This window comes from Xiphophorus hellerii, chromosome 2, assembly GCF_003331165.1.
Source record: "Xiphophorus hellerii strain 12219 chromosome 2, Xiphophorus_hellerii-4.1, whole genome shotgun sequence".
Classification (NCBI taxonomy): domain Eukaryota; kingdom Metazoa; phylum Chordata; class Actinopteri; order Cyprinodontiformes; family Poeciliidae; genus Xiphophorus; species Xiphophorus hellerii.
In genome coordinates, this window is record NC_045673.1 from 13,427,767 (window position 1) to 13,444,607 (window position 16,841).

At 37.4% G+C, this 16,841-nt stretch overlaps 1 protein-coding gene across 1 annotated transcript in view; it reads right to left on the bottom strand.

The window, feature by feature from the left end:
* wwox (WW domain containing oxidoreductase) overlaps window positions 1-16,841 on the bottom strand; it is a 163,538-nt gene extending 146,697 nt beyond the window's left edge. The window contains exons 1-5 of the mRNA XM_032584598.1: window positions 16,735-16,841; window positions 15,480-15,544; window positions 14,996-15,053; window positions 14,642-14,811; window positions 2,076-2,182 (exon numbers count right to left, since the gene is read on the bottom strand). Coding sequence (XP_032440489.1) covers window positions 2,076-2,182; window positions 14,642-14,811; window positions 14,996-15,053; window positions 15,480-15,544; window positions 16,735-16,841 — 507 coding nt within the window. The remainder of the gene's footprint in view (window positions 1-2,075; window positions 2,183-14,641; window positions 14,812-14,995; window positions 15,054-15,479; window positions 15,545-16,734) is intronic.

Genomic DNA, 16,841 nt, shown 5'->3' on the forward strand with positions numbered 1-16,841 from the left:
ACTACAGCAGAAGGATATGTGCACGCTTCACTTTTTCAGACTTTCCATTTTTTTAGTAAAAACTATGCATCCTTTTCCCTTCATGCACTATTTTGTGTTGTTCTACCACATAGAACACGCAAAAAAACTCTCCGAAGTTAGTGGATGTTACAAGACGAAATGTGAGAAAGTTAGTATATTAATATTTTTTCAAGACACAATTATAAAAAAGTTATCAAAAATATAAACATTTAAATGTGTCAAATAAAACAAAACTTCTAATTTAGAAACTAGTCAGAGAGTTACTTTCCCTATTACCAGACGTTGTGTTAGCTATTATTGTTTTGTGCTGTATTATACTGAACATTGCGCCATTTGCTGGGAAGAATGAGCCCTCTGACCCGTTCTTCCTAGCCGTTCTGACCTGCCCACTATTCGTCATGAACCCCACTAATATACCACACTGTCAGAACATCAGGGCGGCGCTGTGCCACATCGCCCTAAACTTCAAGTAAGCAATCACAATCGCCTTCGAGAAGCGACGCAATCCCACACAGTCAGACACAGAGTAAGATGAGCGTTTCAAGAAATAGTAAGCAGGCAGTTAGAGGTCAAAGGTCGCCCGCAATCGGGACGCCGGCTTCACTTCTGGCAGCCAGAGTGGAACTCTGCGAGGGACCTGGAAGTAGATATGATGACCTTTTCTGCAAAGGACCCCCAAAATATACTCACTTATCAAAATGACCTTAACATAGGAGCATGGGAAGGTAAGCAGAGGCCATCCATCACCTTAAAGATTAATCCTCCTCTCTATTCTTCTCCTGAATCTATTAATAATGTCGCCAAAGGGGCAGAATTTGTGGCCAAGATTTATTCTGATATTGTGACTTTAATTCATTAGCCTCTAACAGGGGGGATTCCTGAGAAGGAAGAACGAAGGCAGCTTCAGAAATGCTAATTTAATGCTCTAAGAGTCAGACTCTTTATACGATTGTTAAATTTGTGAAAAATCTGCACGAGCAACTTGCCAATTTACCACAAAATGGGAGATTATCATTTACACTCAAGAGGTCACACTTACTTATGCTTTAAAAGCTGCTTCCATTTGTTAATTTAGCCACATTAAGTATCTGGGATGAATCTGTGGCAGGTGCAAAGCTTGAAAATCAATTGTAGCACAGAATCTGGTACTGAGAGCTTTTCCTCACTCATTTAAACAAAGCAGTGGATTTCACACTGTGGAGCAGCACTGACAGCCCCAGGGGCATACTTCAATTAGAGACTTTGGCGAGTTTAAACACTGTAGATCTACTCACGCTTAAAGGCGTTTGTCTCCCGCTCTAACCCCCCCGCACCCCCAGCTCCCCTTTTTTTCTCCTCCCTCTCAGCCTTTCTTCTCATATCTGCGCCAACCACTCACTCTCCTCCATCTTCAAGTCCTGCTCTCTGTAATCAACCCAGCACTAATAGCTTATTCTTTCTGCTCCAGCACCCACATTTCGCTTGTTTATTTTCCCAAACTCGTAAATCTGGGCACATGTCACAAGTGCAGCGATATTAGAGCAATAATCTCAGGTAATTATCAGATGCCCTTTCACATTTACTTCCTCCCTCCGCCTCCCTCCATCCCTTTAACTCTTGCTCTACGGAGACACAGAGGAATCAGCATTGCTCCAGAGAGCTGTGTTTGTATGAACTTAACCTTTAGTAATTTTTAAAAAGGCATGCTTTCTTTTTTCATTCATTCCAAATTTATTTTCTCATTCAAGCAATTTATATAACTCTAAGTGACAATTATTTTGCAAAAAAAAAAGAATTATGTTAACACCTCAAGATCTTTAATCAGCAAATGCTGTCAGATTTCTAAACTTTTGGTCAGATTTGTTTACTTTTCCGATTTGCCTGATTTTGCTCCAGATCAGAAGTGTTTACTAACCTGATAATTAGCCTTCATTGTAAAGCATTTCCGGTCATTCAAAATACTAAAATAGTTAAATAAACTGGTCCTCATCTCACAGGTCATGTCTGCTTGAAGGATTCAATAAAAGTAATATAGTCAGATCTCAAGGCTCATTGACAGATGCTGTCCTACTCACCCACTCTTGCTGTATGAGGATAACTGCCTTGCTGGCCCGGGACAAGTTTCGACACGCCAGGATCACATGAGCTCCGTGAAGAGCAAAAGACCTGGCCGTCTCAAAGCCTGAGACAGAAGAGAGGAGACAAAAGTAGGAGGTAGTAAAAAAATTTTAAAAAGATTTGAAAAGCGAGCATTTCTTCAAAGATTAGTTTCATTTTGAAAATATCTTTGATTCTACGCGGCTGAATCTAATAAGGTGGTGGAGGGGCGTGTGGGTGCAAACTAAAGTCTTCATCAATTTTCCATATAATTTATTTTATTGAGTAGCTCAGTGGTCTAGCAGTGGGAGTTAATCATTTCTCTCTGAAGTGATGAAACTGATTGAATCATTGTGGCTCAAGACTTCTCCCTCTCATCTCAGATCAAGTTTTGATTCTGGCCCGGCAGCTCCCGGGAACCCGTCGCTGCTCACACCGGTTTACCAAGGAGGGGAATCAGCTGTTAATTATGTTAATAATTACGCAGTGATGGCAGTAATTAAGAAAAAATGGTTTATAATGAGAGAAGGCAAATGAAAACAGACATGCCGTTCAAACTAAATCATAGTGTGATATTCCAGCACATCAAAAGGGGCTCTGATAAGTGCGTTTCTCTTATGAAACTAGGGTCTGCAGATACCCTCAGAATTTATCAGTCCGACTCCGCTTCATGGCTCCATCCAAATCATGTAGCCATGATAAAACTGACAAAAACTGGAGATAGAGAGAGAGAAGTTCATTTCTAAATTACAAGTGTAAATGGGTCATTTCATCCCGTAGGTTGAATTAATTTATGAAATCAACTTTTCCCTTTGCCATATTTTTATTTCCTTTTGACATTTACTATCTCTCACGACATCGAGGAGAAGTTTAGCAGCACTAAGTCAGTCTAAACACAAACTACTACACATTTATGTATGCTTAATAAGGGTGCGGCTCCTGACTGACAAACTGAGGGCCAGCGCAGTAGCCAGAGTGCATCAGAGGGTGAATTAATATGAACTGTAATTAGATTATATGTCTTAATCTGATTTTCATTAAGAGCAAAACTGGGAGGCTTAATTGTTAGAAGAGTGTTAAGGACTAATATCTATTAAAACTCAAAATTGGAATAGGACTGGAATCCCTCTCTGACAAGTGAAGCATGGAAATGAAATTATGTGACACCTTATTAGGTGTAACGGAGGGGACTGTGGCTGAGAGCAGAGATCGCTTCAGCGGTAAGAAATGGACATAAAAATAAAAACAATGTGGCCAAAAAATATAAAAATTGCACACAGGGTCAAATGTGGCTTTATATTTATAGCAGTAGGACCAAGAAGATTTATTCTCAGAATGTTTATACATGTATTAACTCATTTCCAACCTGGCTCAGTTCAAGTAAAATAAGTGCAAATTCTTACATCTTCAGCCACAGATGCACTTAATGTTCAGAAGCACCAAACAATAGCAATTAGGCAAACATACTTCAGCTTTTCAGGCATTAGTAAAGGAACAATTATTACCCTCTCTAACAGAAATACACCTTGTAAAGATACACACTTAAAACCTGGCAAAACCTGTATTATTTTTTTAAATTTTGGACAACTTTTGAGTGATATGTTTGAAAACATTCAAAAATATTTGGAGACCGCTGAGTAAGCTGACAGAGGGAGGACATATAAAATGCTTTTATCCTGGCCAAGCTCAGAGCTGACCATCTGGAAAAACAACAACACTTTTTTCCTGATAATCATCTTTCCATTGGAAAAGTAACATTAAAACAGTGCAGCGTTATAACACTTAGATAGAAAAAATTCAGTCTCTCAAAACTCAATTGGATGAGTAAATACATTTTCCGTATTTTTTTTTTTATTATTATTATTGGTCCGACGTAATAGCTGGACCTAAAATGCTACATTTAAAATTTTCAATTCGGGTAAAAAGAGCCTTTTTCAGATGGGGAAAGCTTTGTTTTCTTCTAAATTATAGATTGTATGTACAACTGTAATGAACCGCTTTTATCCTTATGTATATGTAGAAAAACAAATAGCATGTGCATTCATATCTACAAAATTTATTTTTCAGGCTCTTTCTCAAACACAGCTGTAAAAAAAACAGATGTTGGTTTATTGTTTTTTTATTATCATATCTACCTTCAACTCAAGAGCGCTGAAGTTCCACACGGGGAAAAAAATATTAATTTAAATCAATTTACATCAACTATCTTAAATGTTCTAAAATGTCTTCTTTCTTTTTGGAAGTACAAAATTAGATTATTTCTTAAATAAAAAAAAATGAGAGGGCACCAAAGAGAACTATAAATTATTAGTTTTAAAGCAGAAAGCTAGAGATTGATAGGATATATGACATACCAATTGAAGGATATGTCTAGTCTTGTTTAGTAGTCTTTATGCAACATTTTATAGAACAAATTTTAAAAACATGGCATGATTTTTTAGCCTGTATAAATTGGACAAGAGTAGTTGCTTCTGGTAAACAACAACCGTTCACACTCACTTGTTGTGTGTACAAACCATGAAAGTGAAATTAATCGACACCAGTGTTTTCCATAATGGAGGACAAATTAGAATATGGCAGCGACAACGGCAGCCGCACAGGAGCTATGTATTTGCGATGACAAATAACAAGGGCTTGACATTAATTGTGAAATAACGAGAGCGGCGTTGCTGTAACAGGGACTCCCCGCCCCTTTGCCCATGTTACCGGTGGAGAGGGCTTGCAGTGAAATTAGTTCTTGGTCAGGTGTACAACGAAAGGATCCTGTTCAGGCATTGTACGCTCATGGTGCTACATGACAAGAGGTCAGATGCCGGGTTTCTCCCACGCTCGTGGATCGACAGATGCCGTGAGCCGTTTTACAACACGCGGCAGGCCTCCCAGAATGCAGCGCTGGTCCAGATTTGTTTTTGTCTAATTAGACACAAACAGAGCAAACCCAAACACAATGAGAGAACATGGCCTTAAAAAGCCAGGAGATGAAATGGAAAGCCTCTGATTGTGTGCTTGCTCGCTGTGGGGCTTCACAAGGTAACAGAAATACAGTAAATGGCTCGGCTGTTGTTGAAATTGTGTTTTACTGTAATATATAAAAAGCATAAAAATGTGTAAAATGTCCATTAAGCAGTGAATGCTCTTCATGGTACATTAGGATCCTGGCCCCACTGATATCCCACAATAATGAGTGTGATTTAGTGATTTCACGCTTTGTTTGTCCTCCCTGGCCCACCGCCCCCCTCCGGATCCCCTGCCCCCTCCCTCCACTCGTACACAGGTGTATTGGCTCCATGTAATGAGATCATTACCAGCATCGTCGGCGAACGTGTTTATTTGGCAAACGGAGCAGCCGGCTCCTTCTCTCTCCTGATCTGCAACCAAAGAGGCATTTAACTAAAATAAGCTCTGCAGTACAATTGGGCAATCAGAAGTCAATTCAAATCATTACAAGGCCTGAGGGGCAAACACGTCGAGTTCCTACAATCCTCCTCTGCCAGAGCTGAAGTTGTGCTTGGGAAAACACAGGAGCGGCACAGTTAATGAACTGACTGCAGGACTGTGCAGAAATGTTGGGTCACAATGCAAAGACTGAAGTAAGGGGGGAAAAAAACATAAAGCTGATGAAAAACATTAGAGAAGCCCAAAATATTTAATGAAATTGTATTGTCTTGAACATAACACTTAAATATGGTTTGCTGCTCATGTGGGTCGCTTCTGATGGGTTATTCCACAACAGCTGAGTTAAATGGAGGCACACCTGCTGATTTATTTTAAATTCAGCACCTGAAACGCACTACTTGCTGGTAGGACATCATAAAAAAACAAACAAAATATCAAGGTAAAAATGTCACCATGGCTAGAACCTTCAGTTGGATTCAGAAAAGTTGATATGGAGACAATCAAACATAAAATCACAGAAGGCTCTAGAGGTGGATGAGATGAGTGTGAGCTTGCAAATGTAAACAATGAGCCCTGTTATCGAGTGTATAAAAACTGGTGTTAGAGAACAGTGGTGTATTTATTTCCTGAAGATCAGCTCCAAGTCATGCACATGCAGGCTGTAAACAGCTTGTTTTTTTATAAATGTCTTTCTTTGCTTAATGTAATAGAACTACACATAAACATGGGGAAAGTAATACAACGTTCTAAAGTTGTATTAACAGATTGAATTTTCAAACAACAAAGTAACTCCAAATACAACTGCCAACACCTGACTGAGTGATATTTGTACCTGTTCCATTGGCTGTTGTGAGCTCTTTTGTTTTTTTGTTTTGTTTTTTACCCAAGAAGCACAGAAAAACCCAACTCTCTGACTCTTTCTGACTTTTAAGATCCCCTCTAATTCCCCTCCACTGGTCCAAGAGGAGGAAGATGTCACCCCAAAAGTGGAATGTATGGTTGGTAATTACAGCCCAAGGTTGAGCTGTTCCAGGCGAGAGCACTGGAGTGCTTCCATTACCCCTCCTTGTCCCCTCCTGCCTCCATCCTGCACCCCCCTTCTCTCCTATGTTGTCATCTGTCTGGGGACCCATCCTCCTCCCTCCTTCTTTCTCTGACCCTCTGAGTCAAACTCCAGCTCCCCACAAAGTCTCTCGTCATGGCCTTACACACCACACTGGACACCACCGGTCCTCAGGTCTCAAATAGAGAGAAAGTGATGGTGGCAAAGTTAGACGAAAGCAAACTGGATCCCACCTGTGCAGCCCCTCGAAGGCTATTCAAGCACCTAGTAGGGTTGAGCACTGTCATCAAAAATCCCCCCAATCATGTAACTTTCATCCCCTCATCATGTACAGACTATAAACCCGATAGATCTATAAACTACTTGACTACACACAATAACTTCATACTCCTTCGTTTTATTTTACCTACAGCCTTTAATCACACATATTCTATCCTCTCCTACTAACCACTTCCCTTCTACTAAATTACAGCTGTAATTATTATTATTATTATTATTATTATTATTATTATTATTATCATTATTGAGGAGCTCTGGCCAGCAGCATAATGTGTTTCCCACAGTCTTCATAGCAATTTTGATCTAGGTTAATAAAGTTGAACAATTTGACTAACAAAATCTGTTTTCATTACGTTGCCAATAAACACATTCATCAATAAGGGCATGAAAAAATAAAATAAAGTAAAATGAAATAAAACAATATACAACCATTGATTTGCTGGCAATTCAGAAAAGACAGAGCTGGTCAGTGTCAAGCATTACTTAAGTATTTAAACCCTTTTAAATTTTTCCAAGTTTTGTTGTTTTACAATGACAAACTTCAGTGTATGCTATTTGGATTTCACAACACAGATTAACACAAAGTGGTGAATAACTGAAATAGAGTGGAAATGGTATGTAGATTTTTTGTTATTAATCTGAAAAATGTCTGAGTAACCTGAGACAATGCTTTGGAGAATCACATTTTGCTCCAGTTGCAGGTCTTATCCTTTTACAGCTTCCCACATCAATAGACTGAAGACTGGGTGACTGAAATTGTTACCCAAAATAGCTAAAGGTCAGATTGGGCATAGAGTCTATGTTAGAAAAATCTGTCAATTCTTGCTAAGGATTCTGATTGGGCCTTTTGAACACATGCATATGGTTTGAGTTAAGCCATTTTAGAGTAGCTCTGGGTGTATCTTTAATGACGTCCTACTACTCGAAGGTAAACCTCTGCCCCAGTCTCAAGTCTTTTACGGCCAATATAACAGGTTGGTTTTTTCCAGAATTGTCCTGTACCTGGCTCCCTCAGTGTTCCCATCAACATAATGATAATTTCCCCGTCTCTGCTGAAGAAAACCTATTTCATGATGCTGCCACAACCACATTTCATCATGCAGTATTACTCTTCCAGAGCATTTTACTAGAAACCCTAAAAGTTTGGCTTTGGTCTTTCACATGTTTGCAAAGTCCCTTTCCTGGCTTTTCACAAACTCAAAACGATTTCTTAAGGTCTTTTTGTCAGCATTGCGTTGCTACTTTCCACTTTGCAGCTCCTCCAGAGTTACTATGAGCTAATGCTCTCCACAGTTTGCAGTTGTCTCATGATCCTTCAATTTCAAGATGATGGATTAAACTGAGTGAAATATTTAAAGCTTAAATTATTATTTAACTACCTCACCCATCTCTTAACTTCTCCAGAACTTTCCCCCTGACTTGTCCTGTGTTCCTAGGTTCTCATGAAGTTTTTTTCTTTTTTTTATATTATTTTTATTAATTTTAGATTTGTTACAATATAAAGAACAAAGAAGAAACCTGTGCCGCCACACACATACAAACAAACAAACAAACAAACAAACAAAAAATCTACAACAAAATACCCCACATGCACGAGAAATAGGGTGTCAATCCTCTCCTCCAGTCCATGTCACCCCTCAGCCATCAAGAGCGGAGAAACAAAAGCAGGCAAGAATAAATACGAGCTATAAAACAAAATAATAATAATAAAAAATGATGAAGTTTTTTTCTAACGTTCTCACAGAACTAAAAAAAATCCCAACAAGTAGATTGTTACTTATTAGTTAACATCTGAAAGTCATTGGTAGGGCTGATTTTACTTATGGGTATCAGAACAAAAGGGGCTGAAGAATAGTGCTTTAAAATTATGCTGCATTTTGAGTTATCACTTGAAATCCATTCAAATCTGCGACTGCAATCTGAAACTATGAAAAAGTTCAGGGGGTATGAATACTTCAGCAAGAGACTGTATGTCTCAGTGGGTGCCCACACACAAAATCACTGAAGTCAGTCTGGATATCATCTGAACTAAAAACAGCCACTCAGAGGCCCAGACATCTTCTCCAGGAACATCTTTTTATCCATCTAATTCCTCCCACTATGAATAATGCAGTTCCCTCCTTACCGAGGCTCGGGTTTAACGCGTCGCTGCGCGCCTCTTTAAGGGGGTACTTATTCATAAACAGCAGTGCAGTAAATACCAGAGCTTTGCAGCCAATTTAATGGCAGTTATGCCTAACAAATCTGCCTCAATCTAATGATCAGCCACAAAGCTCGGCTGCGGGTTTAATCTGCGAGCGGAGGCTCCCACAACTCCGCGACTCACTGAATACGCTTAGGGATCTCTCCATCCAGAGAGCGGAGTGCGCCGGCCCTGACACTTAATCCACACAGCACAACAGTGGGATCAGTGCAAATACATGAACAACGTTAGTCTTTCATGAATAAAAATAAAGTCCTAAAATACTGCGGAGGCGATGCATTAAGATAAATAAAACATCATGAGGTGCTCTTTTTGCAAATCCCCCTCCATCTGGGTGTTTTCTGCTATCCCAGCACTGACCACACACCTTTGAAACAATAACAAGAGGATTTCAATGTATACATTCATACTGAGTAGAGCTTTTGCAGCAGGTATGTAATTCTGTAAGAAAGTAGCTTTAGAAGAGAGTCAGGTCAGAATCATAAGAAGCAAAAAAACAGAAAAGAAAAATAGGAATCAGACAAATTTGCCTTGATTTACTCTGATTGGAGATTAGCAGGTCAAATGCCGAGAGAATTACTTTTTTTAATTTGATAAATGCACCCATTAATGAACAACCACTATTTTGTGGCAATAAATGCATAAGACAACACCAATGCAATTTAACGCACTTTTTGGAGTGTATTGAAATCAGGTAAAGGTTTGGGGAAAATGTTTTGCTGTATAAACTGAAATAATCTTTATTCGTTCAATTTCAGTTAGATTCCAAGCTACCTTGTCAAGGAAACTATAGTTCTTTTTTCTACGTTTGGAATTATATAAATCAAAATATATATATTTTTTTAAAGTAGAAATAAATGGAAATTTGCATGTCAGATCTCAAAAGAAACCAGAAAATTGGAATTTGCCAATTTTTCTTTCGGTTAAATCTAAACACTGATTAGCAGTTATAACACCAAAAAATGTATTTCATTATTTAGATAAAAACAAAACAAAGAACATTTTTATCTCAGTTTAATAAAAAAAAAATTATACATTTATGGGGCATATTCTTTGATACATAACAAGGGATTGTCTCATCCCTTGTTATGTTTTCTACATTTTCTTAAATCCAAGTTAGGAGCTCTGCAGAACCCTGCAGTGATTTTGTTTTGTTACGTCACATAACCCCTAATCAAATTTAAATTGTTGGGGCATCACATACCTCAGTGGGAGATCACCATATACTGAGGCTACAAACCTGAACGCAGTTGTCCTCTGTTCAATTTCCACCCCTGGACCATTTACTGCATGTCTCCTGCTTCTCTCTCCACTTTTCATTCTGTCCATCTACTTATGAATAAAGGAAGCTACAGCCACAATAAAACTTTTTTTTATTTTAATTGTCAGGTCAGACTTGAAAAAAAAATAACTGTAATTTTGTTGGGCGGAAAAAAAGCCTCATTTGTGAACTTCTAACAAGGACACATAAGTCGAAACAATATTACAATCAGTGACAGCTAAAACAAAGTTGTTCACATTATTACCACTAATACCTATGCTTAGGAACTGAAATCAAAAGTTTAGTCAAAGGCCAAAAAATTATTTGTTTTTTTTTTTTGTTTTGTTTTAGGATATGTATTTTACCAAAAATAGCTATATGTTTGTTTTCTGTATCTATTGTGCTGGATCAGGAGCAAAACACAAAAAAATGCACATTCAAGGCAGTTGTGTCTGAATAATCTGTCTGGGTGAGACAGGGGTCAATGTGTTATTTCTGACCACTATTAAACATACATTGTGTTGACAACATGGTAACTGGCTGACTGATGATGTACCTCAGGTTGTGGGATACATAAACCCACATATATTTCCCAAAAGAGCTGTCAGGGGGCACATGTGACTGCATGTGCTAACAGATGACAATACAAATATAGTCTCGCTTTAACGGAGATCATATTTTAGGATATAGATCATAATAAATCCACTGCTTTATATATGGTATTCATTCTATATTTATCACAAAAAGAAGTATTTTGTCTCTCAAACCAGAGGGGCCCTGGAGATTTCATGAGAAAGGTCCTTTAAGTATAAATGCTCCATGGACCTCTGGCCAGTAAATAACCTGAGAGTTAGCTGATAGCAGGGAATTAGAGCCAGAGCAGGAGTGCGTAATGGGGATGGATAGGAGGCTCAGGCTTGGGTCACAGCCGTTTAGGAATCAATGCAGAGGTACAGGTGAACCACCACAGGTCTATGCGAGAGAGAAAACCTTTGGGAAGTACAGGGAGAGAGAGAGGGAGGACTGGGGGACAAACTACGATCATTCATTTCCATTATCACAATTAAAAATCACCACTCAGGTCGCTTTCTGTTTAATTTGCAACAGAAAGCAAGAAAGAGGAAGACTAATGTTGCAAACACCGCCAAGACGAGCTGCATTACCGTCTCGCCTCCCTCTGACGGGCACACCGGACCTTCCAGGCTTCTCACCAACCCATGGTATTTCACGCATAAATAAATTAATGTGTGCACTTTTCATGTTCACATGCATTAAGAGTAAAATTAAGGAGCTCAAATGTAAATTTTCCAATTAAATAATATCCTACCATTACTAATAATAAAAATGTCACCCTTCCTGTCTAAGACGTGAGCACTGGGGAAAGTGGAAATAGCTTTGACACGTGCTTTAAAACACTATTGATGCTATTAAAATGCTAAGTGGGTCCAAGCAATTGGCATAACCACATTTCACTTTAGGAACGTCAAAGGACGACGCAACAAGAAGCAATTACTACAAGAATATTGTTAATTACGGCCGCTGCATTTTTAATAAGGGGCAGAGTAAAACAAAGGTTATGTTAATATGAGTTTATTAAGAATTCATACACTATGAAAATGTCTGTGGGGTGTATCTACCTGAGACAGTCTATAGGAAATCTGATCTTTTTTTCTTTTACCCCATATAAACACCTTTATTTTTACCAAATACTTCACAGCAAATGTTAAATGTGGGTTCTATGTTTCATTATTATGTTTTTAATCATGACAAAGTAATAAAAAAAAACACATGAGAAGGAATTTCTTGTGATAATGGTTTAAAACCCAAACAGCAGTCCTCCTGTGCCCTCTTGTGGTAAAACTGTGAACATCCACCCTCTTTCTTTTTATGCAGTTCCAGCAAAAGATAATTACAGGTGGGAATGTTGCACCTTTTGCAGTTACTTGTAGATAATATTGGTTTAGTGAAAGCCTTCTTTCTCCTTAAAGGTAAAAAGTGGTTAGCTTCACACTTCTACAGTTCCACTAAATATTTCCTGAATGGTGGGATTAAGCTTGCATGCATGCAGCTGTCTTAAAAAAGTTATTTTAGGAGTACCACTGTTTTAAAAGGAATATATATATGTGTATATATTTTATATGCTTTAATATCTGATCAATGCTTCTGGTTTCTTCATTATCCATACTATTTAGATGAAATATGAAAAAGTATCACTGTCAAAATTATATTTTGTAAAAACACATATTGATTTTGGCACCACAAAGTGAAAACTAGTAAGAAATAATTGAAATGGTTGATTCTAAAGTCATCTTTTATTTTAGCAAAGAAAATTTTTAAAAATTAAAAAGTTACCGTGAATAATAAAAAAAATTATATATATATATAAAAAAAAAAAAGAATCATTACACCAATAACAGATGTGCTGGATAGTTAGCTGTCCATCAAGGACAATACCTTTTTTCATGTTTGCAAGGTTGAATTTAAAAAATAAAAATTTATTAATTTGTTATCATATGTTCCATCAAGTTTAGTCAACTCTTACAAAATTTTATGAACTGGATGTTCACTAAGTACACTTCTTAACTAAATTGTACAAAAATATTACGGTAAGTTACAGACTGACTGAACTGAAGCACAACACACTTGAGATAAACATTTCTATTTAATTTCAGGTTTTACTACAGTTTATAAGAATAGAACAATAAATCTTAGGAAATTCTGTCTATAAAATAAGGATTAAAAAACTTTGATACAAAAGTAGACAAAAACGCCAATTTTTTCTATTTAACATCAGCTCGGTCATTGCACCATCCTAAGGTCGGTTTTGTCACATCTTGTCTTACAATTTTTCTTCCAAAAAACTGAACAAAACATTTTGTTATGAATAATAAGCTCCACAGACAAAAAAGCCCCCAGACATTTTAACAATAAATAAATAAATAAATAGATGTACTGTTGAAGTTCCACCCAACTCAATAGACACGTTATGTCTGTTGAGATTATATTACACACAACTGGCCTCCATTTACTAAGTAAGTGATGGTAATTGGTTGGACTGGATTTCTATTTAAGGTAACAAAGTAAAAGTGCTTCATTTCAATTGCACACTGCACTTTTTAGATTAGATATGTAAAAGAACTTGAAAATGATTCCTGCACTACCTTGTGATAGTCTAACACATGAAATCCCAGTAAAATGGCACTGAGAATTGTGCCTGTGCTGTGAAGTTTGAAAATGTTTAAAGAGTGTGAGTGTCTAATATTGAGAGGTAGGCACTGTGGCAGGATAAAGCAGAGTGAAGAGTGAGAGTAAGCAAATTTCACTGCTTTAAAAAAGTATTTTTAGTACTGTGTACAGACACTGTGTCTGAAGGTGGAACAAACTCCAAGGGCACCATTCTCTTACCATAGGAAGTAAATTTATCTCTTCCAAAGAAGATTTTTCAGAATACTTTACACCTAAAAAAATCATCACTAAGTTTATCCTTCTGTGATAAATGCCTGTCCCAAATGGACTTATTTGGTTCAAATCAGGAATGCAGTTTCTGGATGAGTAAATATGAAATTGACCTTTTTTCAAAATAAGTCTTAAATGATTTTCTTTAAAACAACAAATGGATATATCCCAACACTGGATCATCTATTTTCCATGAAATTACTAAAGACTCTATGCAAAGATTAAAACAGGAGCATCGAGTCGATGAAGTCTTTGTTCAGTGAAGGCCCCTGAGCAGCTGTAAATCTATATATTATATTTCTGCCCTGCAGCAGCACATAATAGACACGCACAGCAATAACACTGCTGTGATTTTCCTATGGACAACGAATTTGAATATAAAGACAATTAACGATTTTATGTTTATTTGATCTCCCTCACTCTGTCATTATCTAGCTCGCACAAAGCTGCAAGTGTGAACAAATGGCCAGAGCTTGTGCTAATCTAAACTAAAGCAAAAAGGAAATACATTTGTTTCCAGGCCATTATATGGTGAGCCGTGCATTTGCTGGGTACAAATGGATACCATTTATTACAGTTAACAATGACATCCAATTCAGCCCTGCTAATGAACTTCAATGCAGTCATGTTCGGTATTAAGGAGTGATTTGTTGAGTCTAAGTATATCATTTTGGAGGCTAATGTTGATGAATGTCTGCTTGCGGAAGGATGGGGACATAAAGGGGAGTAGAGTCACTGTGTTAGAGCATCCTCCTATTGAGGTGCACTGTCGCCACCTGGTGGAAATATTGGGGTAACGCAGTTGAGTTTTTTTTCTTAATTTCATAAACAATTGCCAGCATATAAAAATCGTTATTACAGAAATAAAACAGATACTGGGACTTACCAATACCAGAGTTGCCTCCCGTGATGAGGACCACTTTGTCAGACAGGTCACGACCCTGAAGAATTTCCAACGCAGCAGTGTTTCCATCGTAACGCTTTGGCTTCATCATTACGTCCTCCACTGTAAACGCCTGCCGGGGGTCAAAATAGGTGGTCCGCTTGTTGATGTGACTGAAAGAGACAGAAATTCACAGGATTTATTGGAACATGCAATACTTTGCAAAAGTATTCATACACACTAAGTCACTTTACAATGCAAACTTTATCCTATTCCATTGGGGATATTAGATACAGTTGAAGGAAAATGACAGGTTTTATTTCAACAAAGAGGTTTTTATGCAGCTTGTTTACTTACTCAACATAAATTTTCTGTCCTTTTTCATCAGTCTCCTGTTCCCAGCCATATGGTAAATCTGCAAAAGAAAAATACACATATGTTTGGTTACAGGATAATAAATATCAACATTTGTATACCCACTATACCTTCTTAGCAGACTTACTGAACAAAAATGTATAAGAAGTCAACAGAATGTGAGCATTGACACAACTTTATTTGATCTCATATATGTTCACAAAAATAATTTTCTTAAGCTATGTGCTATAAATCAGTGGAACATGCTAGGTTGTTTGTAAAATATGGGTGGGGAAACCACCGGGGATCACAAATAAATGGGTGAGGTCATCTTTAGAAATCAAAGTAAATAATTAACAATATTTCTATTAACATAAAAGCAATATGTTCATAGATGATTCAGTTCCTATTATTATTAACTTGTAGCTTGAGTAAGAAAGTGAACAAGTTGGAAATCTCAGTATTAAATATATCAGTCCAGACAAACCTCCAGCACAGCGTTTTTTCTTTCCTGTCTTAGGATGCTCCCACTGTGTCTTCATTTCTTCATGGCTGTTGGCACAAAGGGAACAATAAGGACCACATAACCCAGCATTCCACCTGTCTTGACAGTATTTAGCGTGAAATTTTTCACATGTAGTGTTGATGAATTAAACCGAGCCAAAAGAAGGAATTTAATCTGCAGACTTCTTATTAAGCTGAAATGTTGAATGTTAACTCAATATTAAAAAAGTACTGTTAATTTTAAAAAAAGTGCTTCTGAAACTGTTAAGAAATGCAAGGTTATTGTGGTGTAGAACAAATTAGACTTAACACCTTTAATGAGAGCTGCGTCCTAATTCAACTAATGAACAAATGATTTGTTAGAAACAAAAAAATGTTAATGTTAGGTTGAAAAGTGTCAGCATCTTTGCAACCTGGTCGTAATGCTGTCTACACTAACACCTCATCTTCAATCTTTTCCAGGAGTCTGTCTCCATACATCATCGTCACTCTGAAATATTCCTGGCCTCCAAAGATCTCCACATATATCACACAAGGTTTCTAAATTTCTTTAAGCTAAATTTAACACTTTTCAAGATTTAAATTTGAGATCTATACTAATAATTTAGAATAATATTCTAAACTGAACGTACTTGCTAAGTTTTTCACATTGCATTGCCGTTTTAGACATGTGACTGTTACCCAACTAAAGGCCTACAGTAAACCGAAGACAGAAATTTATACTTTTATAGATTTAAGCGAAAATCCCTCTTCTGACATCATTATTCTACAACTGAATTTGTCTTTCTTATAAGCACAGGAAAGGTGTTGTAGTTCTCAAATCAAACCCTGATTAGGTTTTCTTATCTATAGTCCCTCGATGACGACATTACAGATTTTCTGGCAGATTTTTACAATGCAGTGAAAGTTTGTATCGTCCCATTTATATCTTCTTTTGTGTGAAAGATACTCTATATGTTTTATAAGAGCACATAAAACAAACCATAATTTCTCACAGGGACAACCTGACTGAACACAAAAAAACATTTTTTAAATGATGATCACTTATTAAGTGAAAAAGTTGTCCACAAAGATTTACATCCAGACATTAAGGCCACCCCCAAAACCTTTGTTTTATTTAAACTTAAATATCTGCAGCTAAAGCAAATAGTTTATTTTAACACAGATTTACACATAACACTGACGTCTGAGTCCTGCGGGGATAGTCGGATAGCGCATATCCAGAGGTTCCCACTCACTTTGCATAGTAAACCCAACCGTCTTTGGTGGACCTCTCTTCCCATCCAGGCGGTAACTCATCTTCACTGTCCGTATCGTCCATGCCGGCGTATTTCAGAGCTGCCAT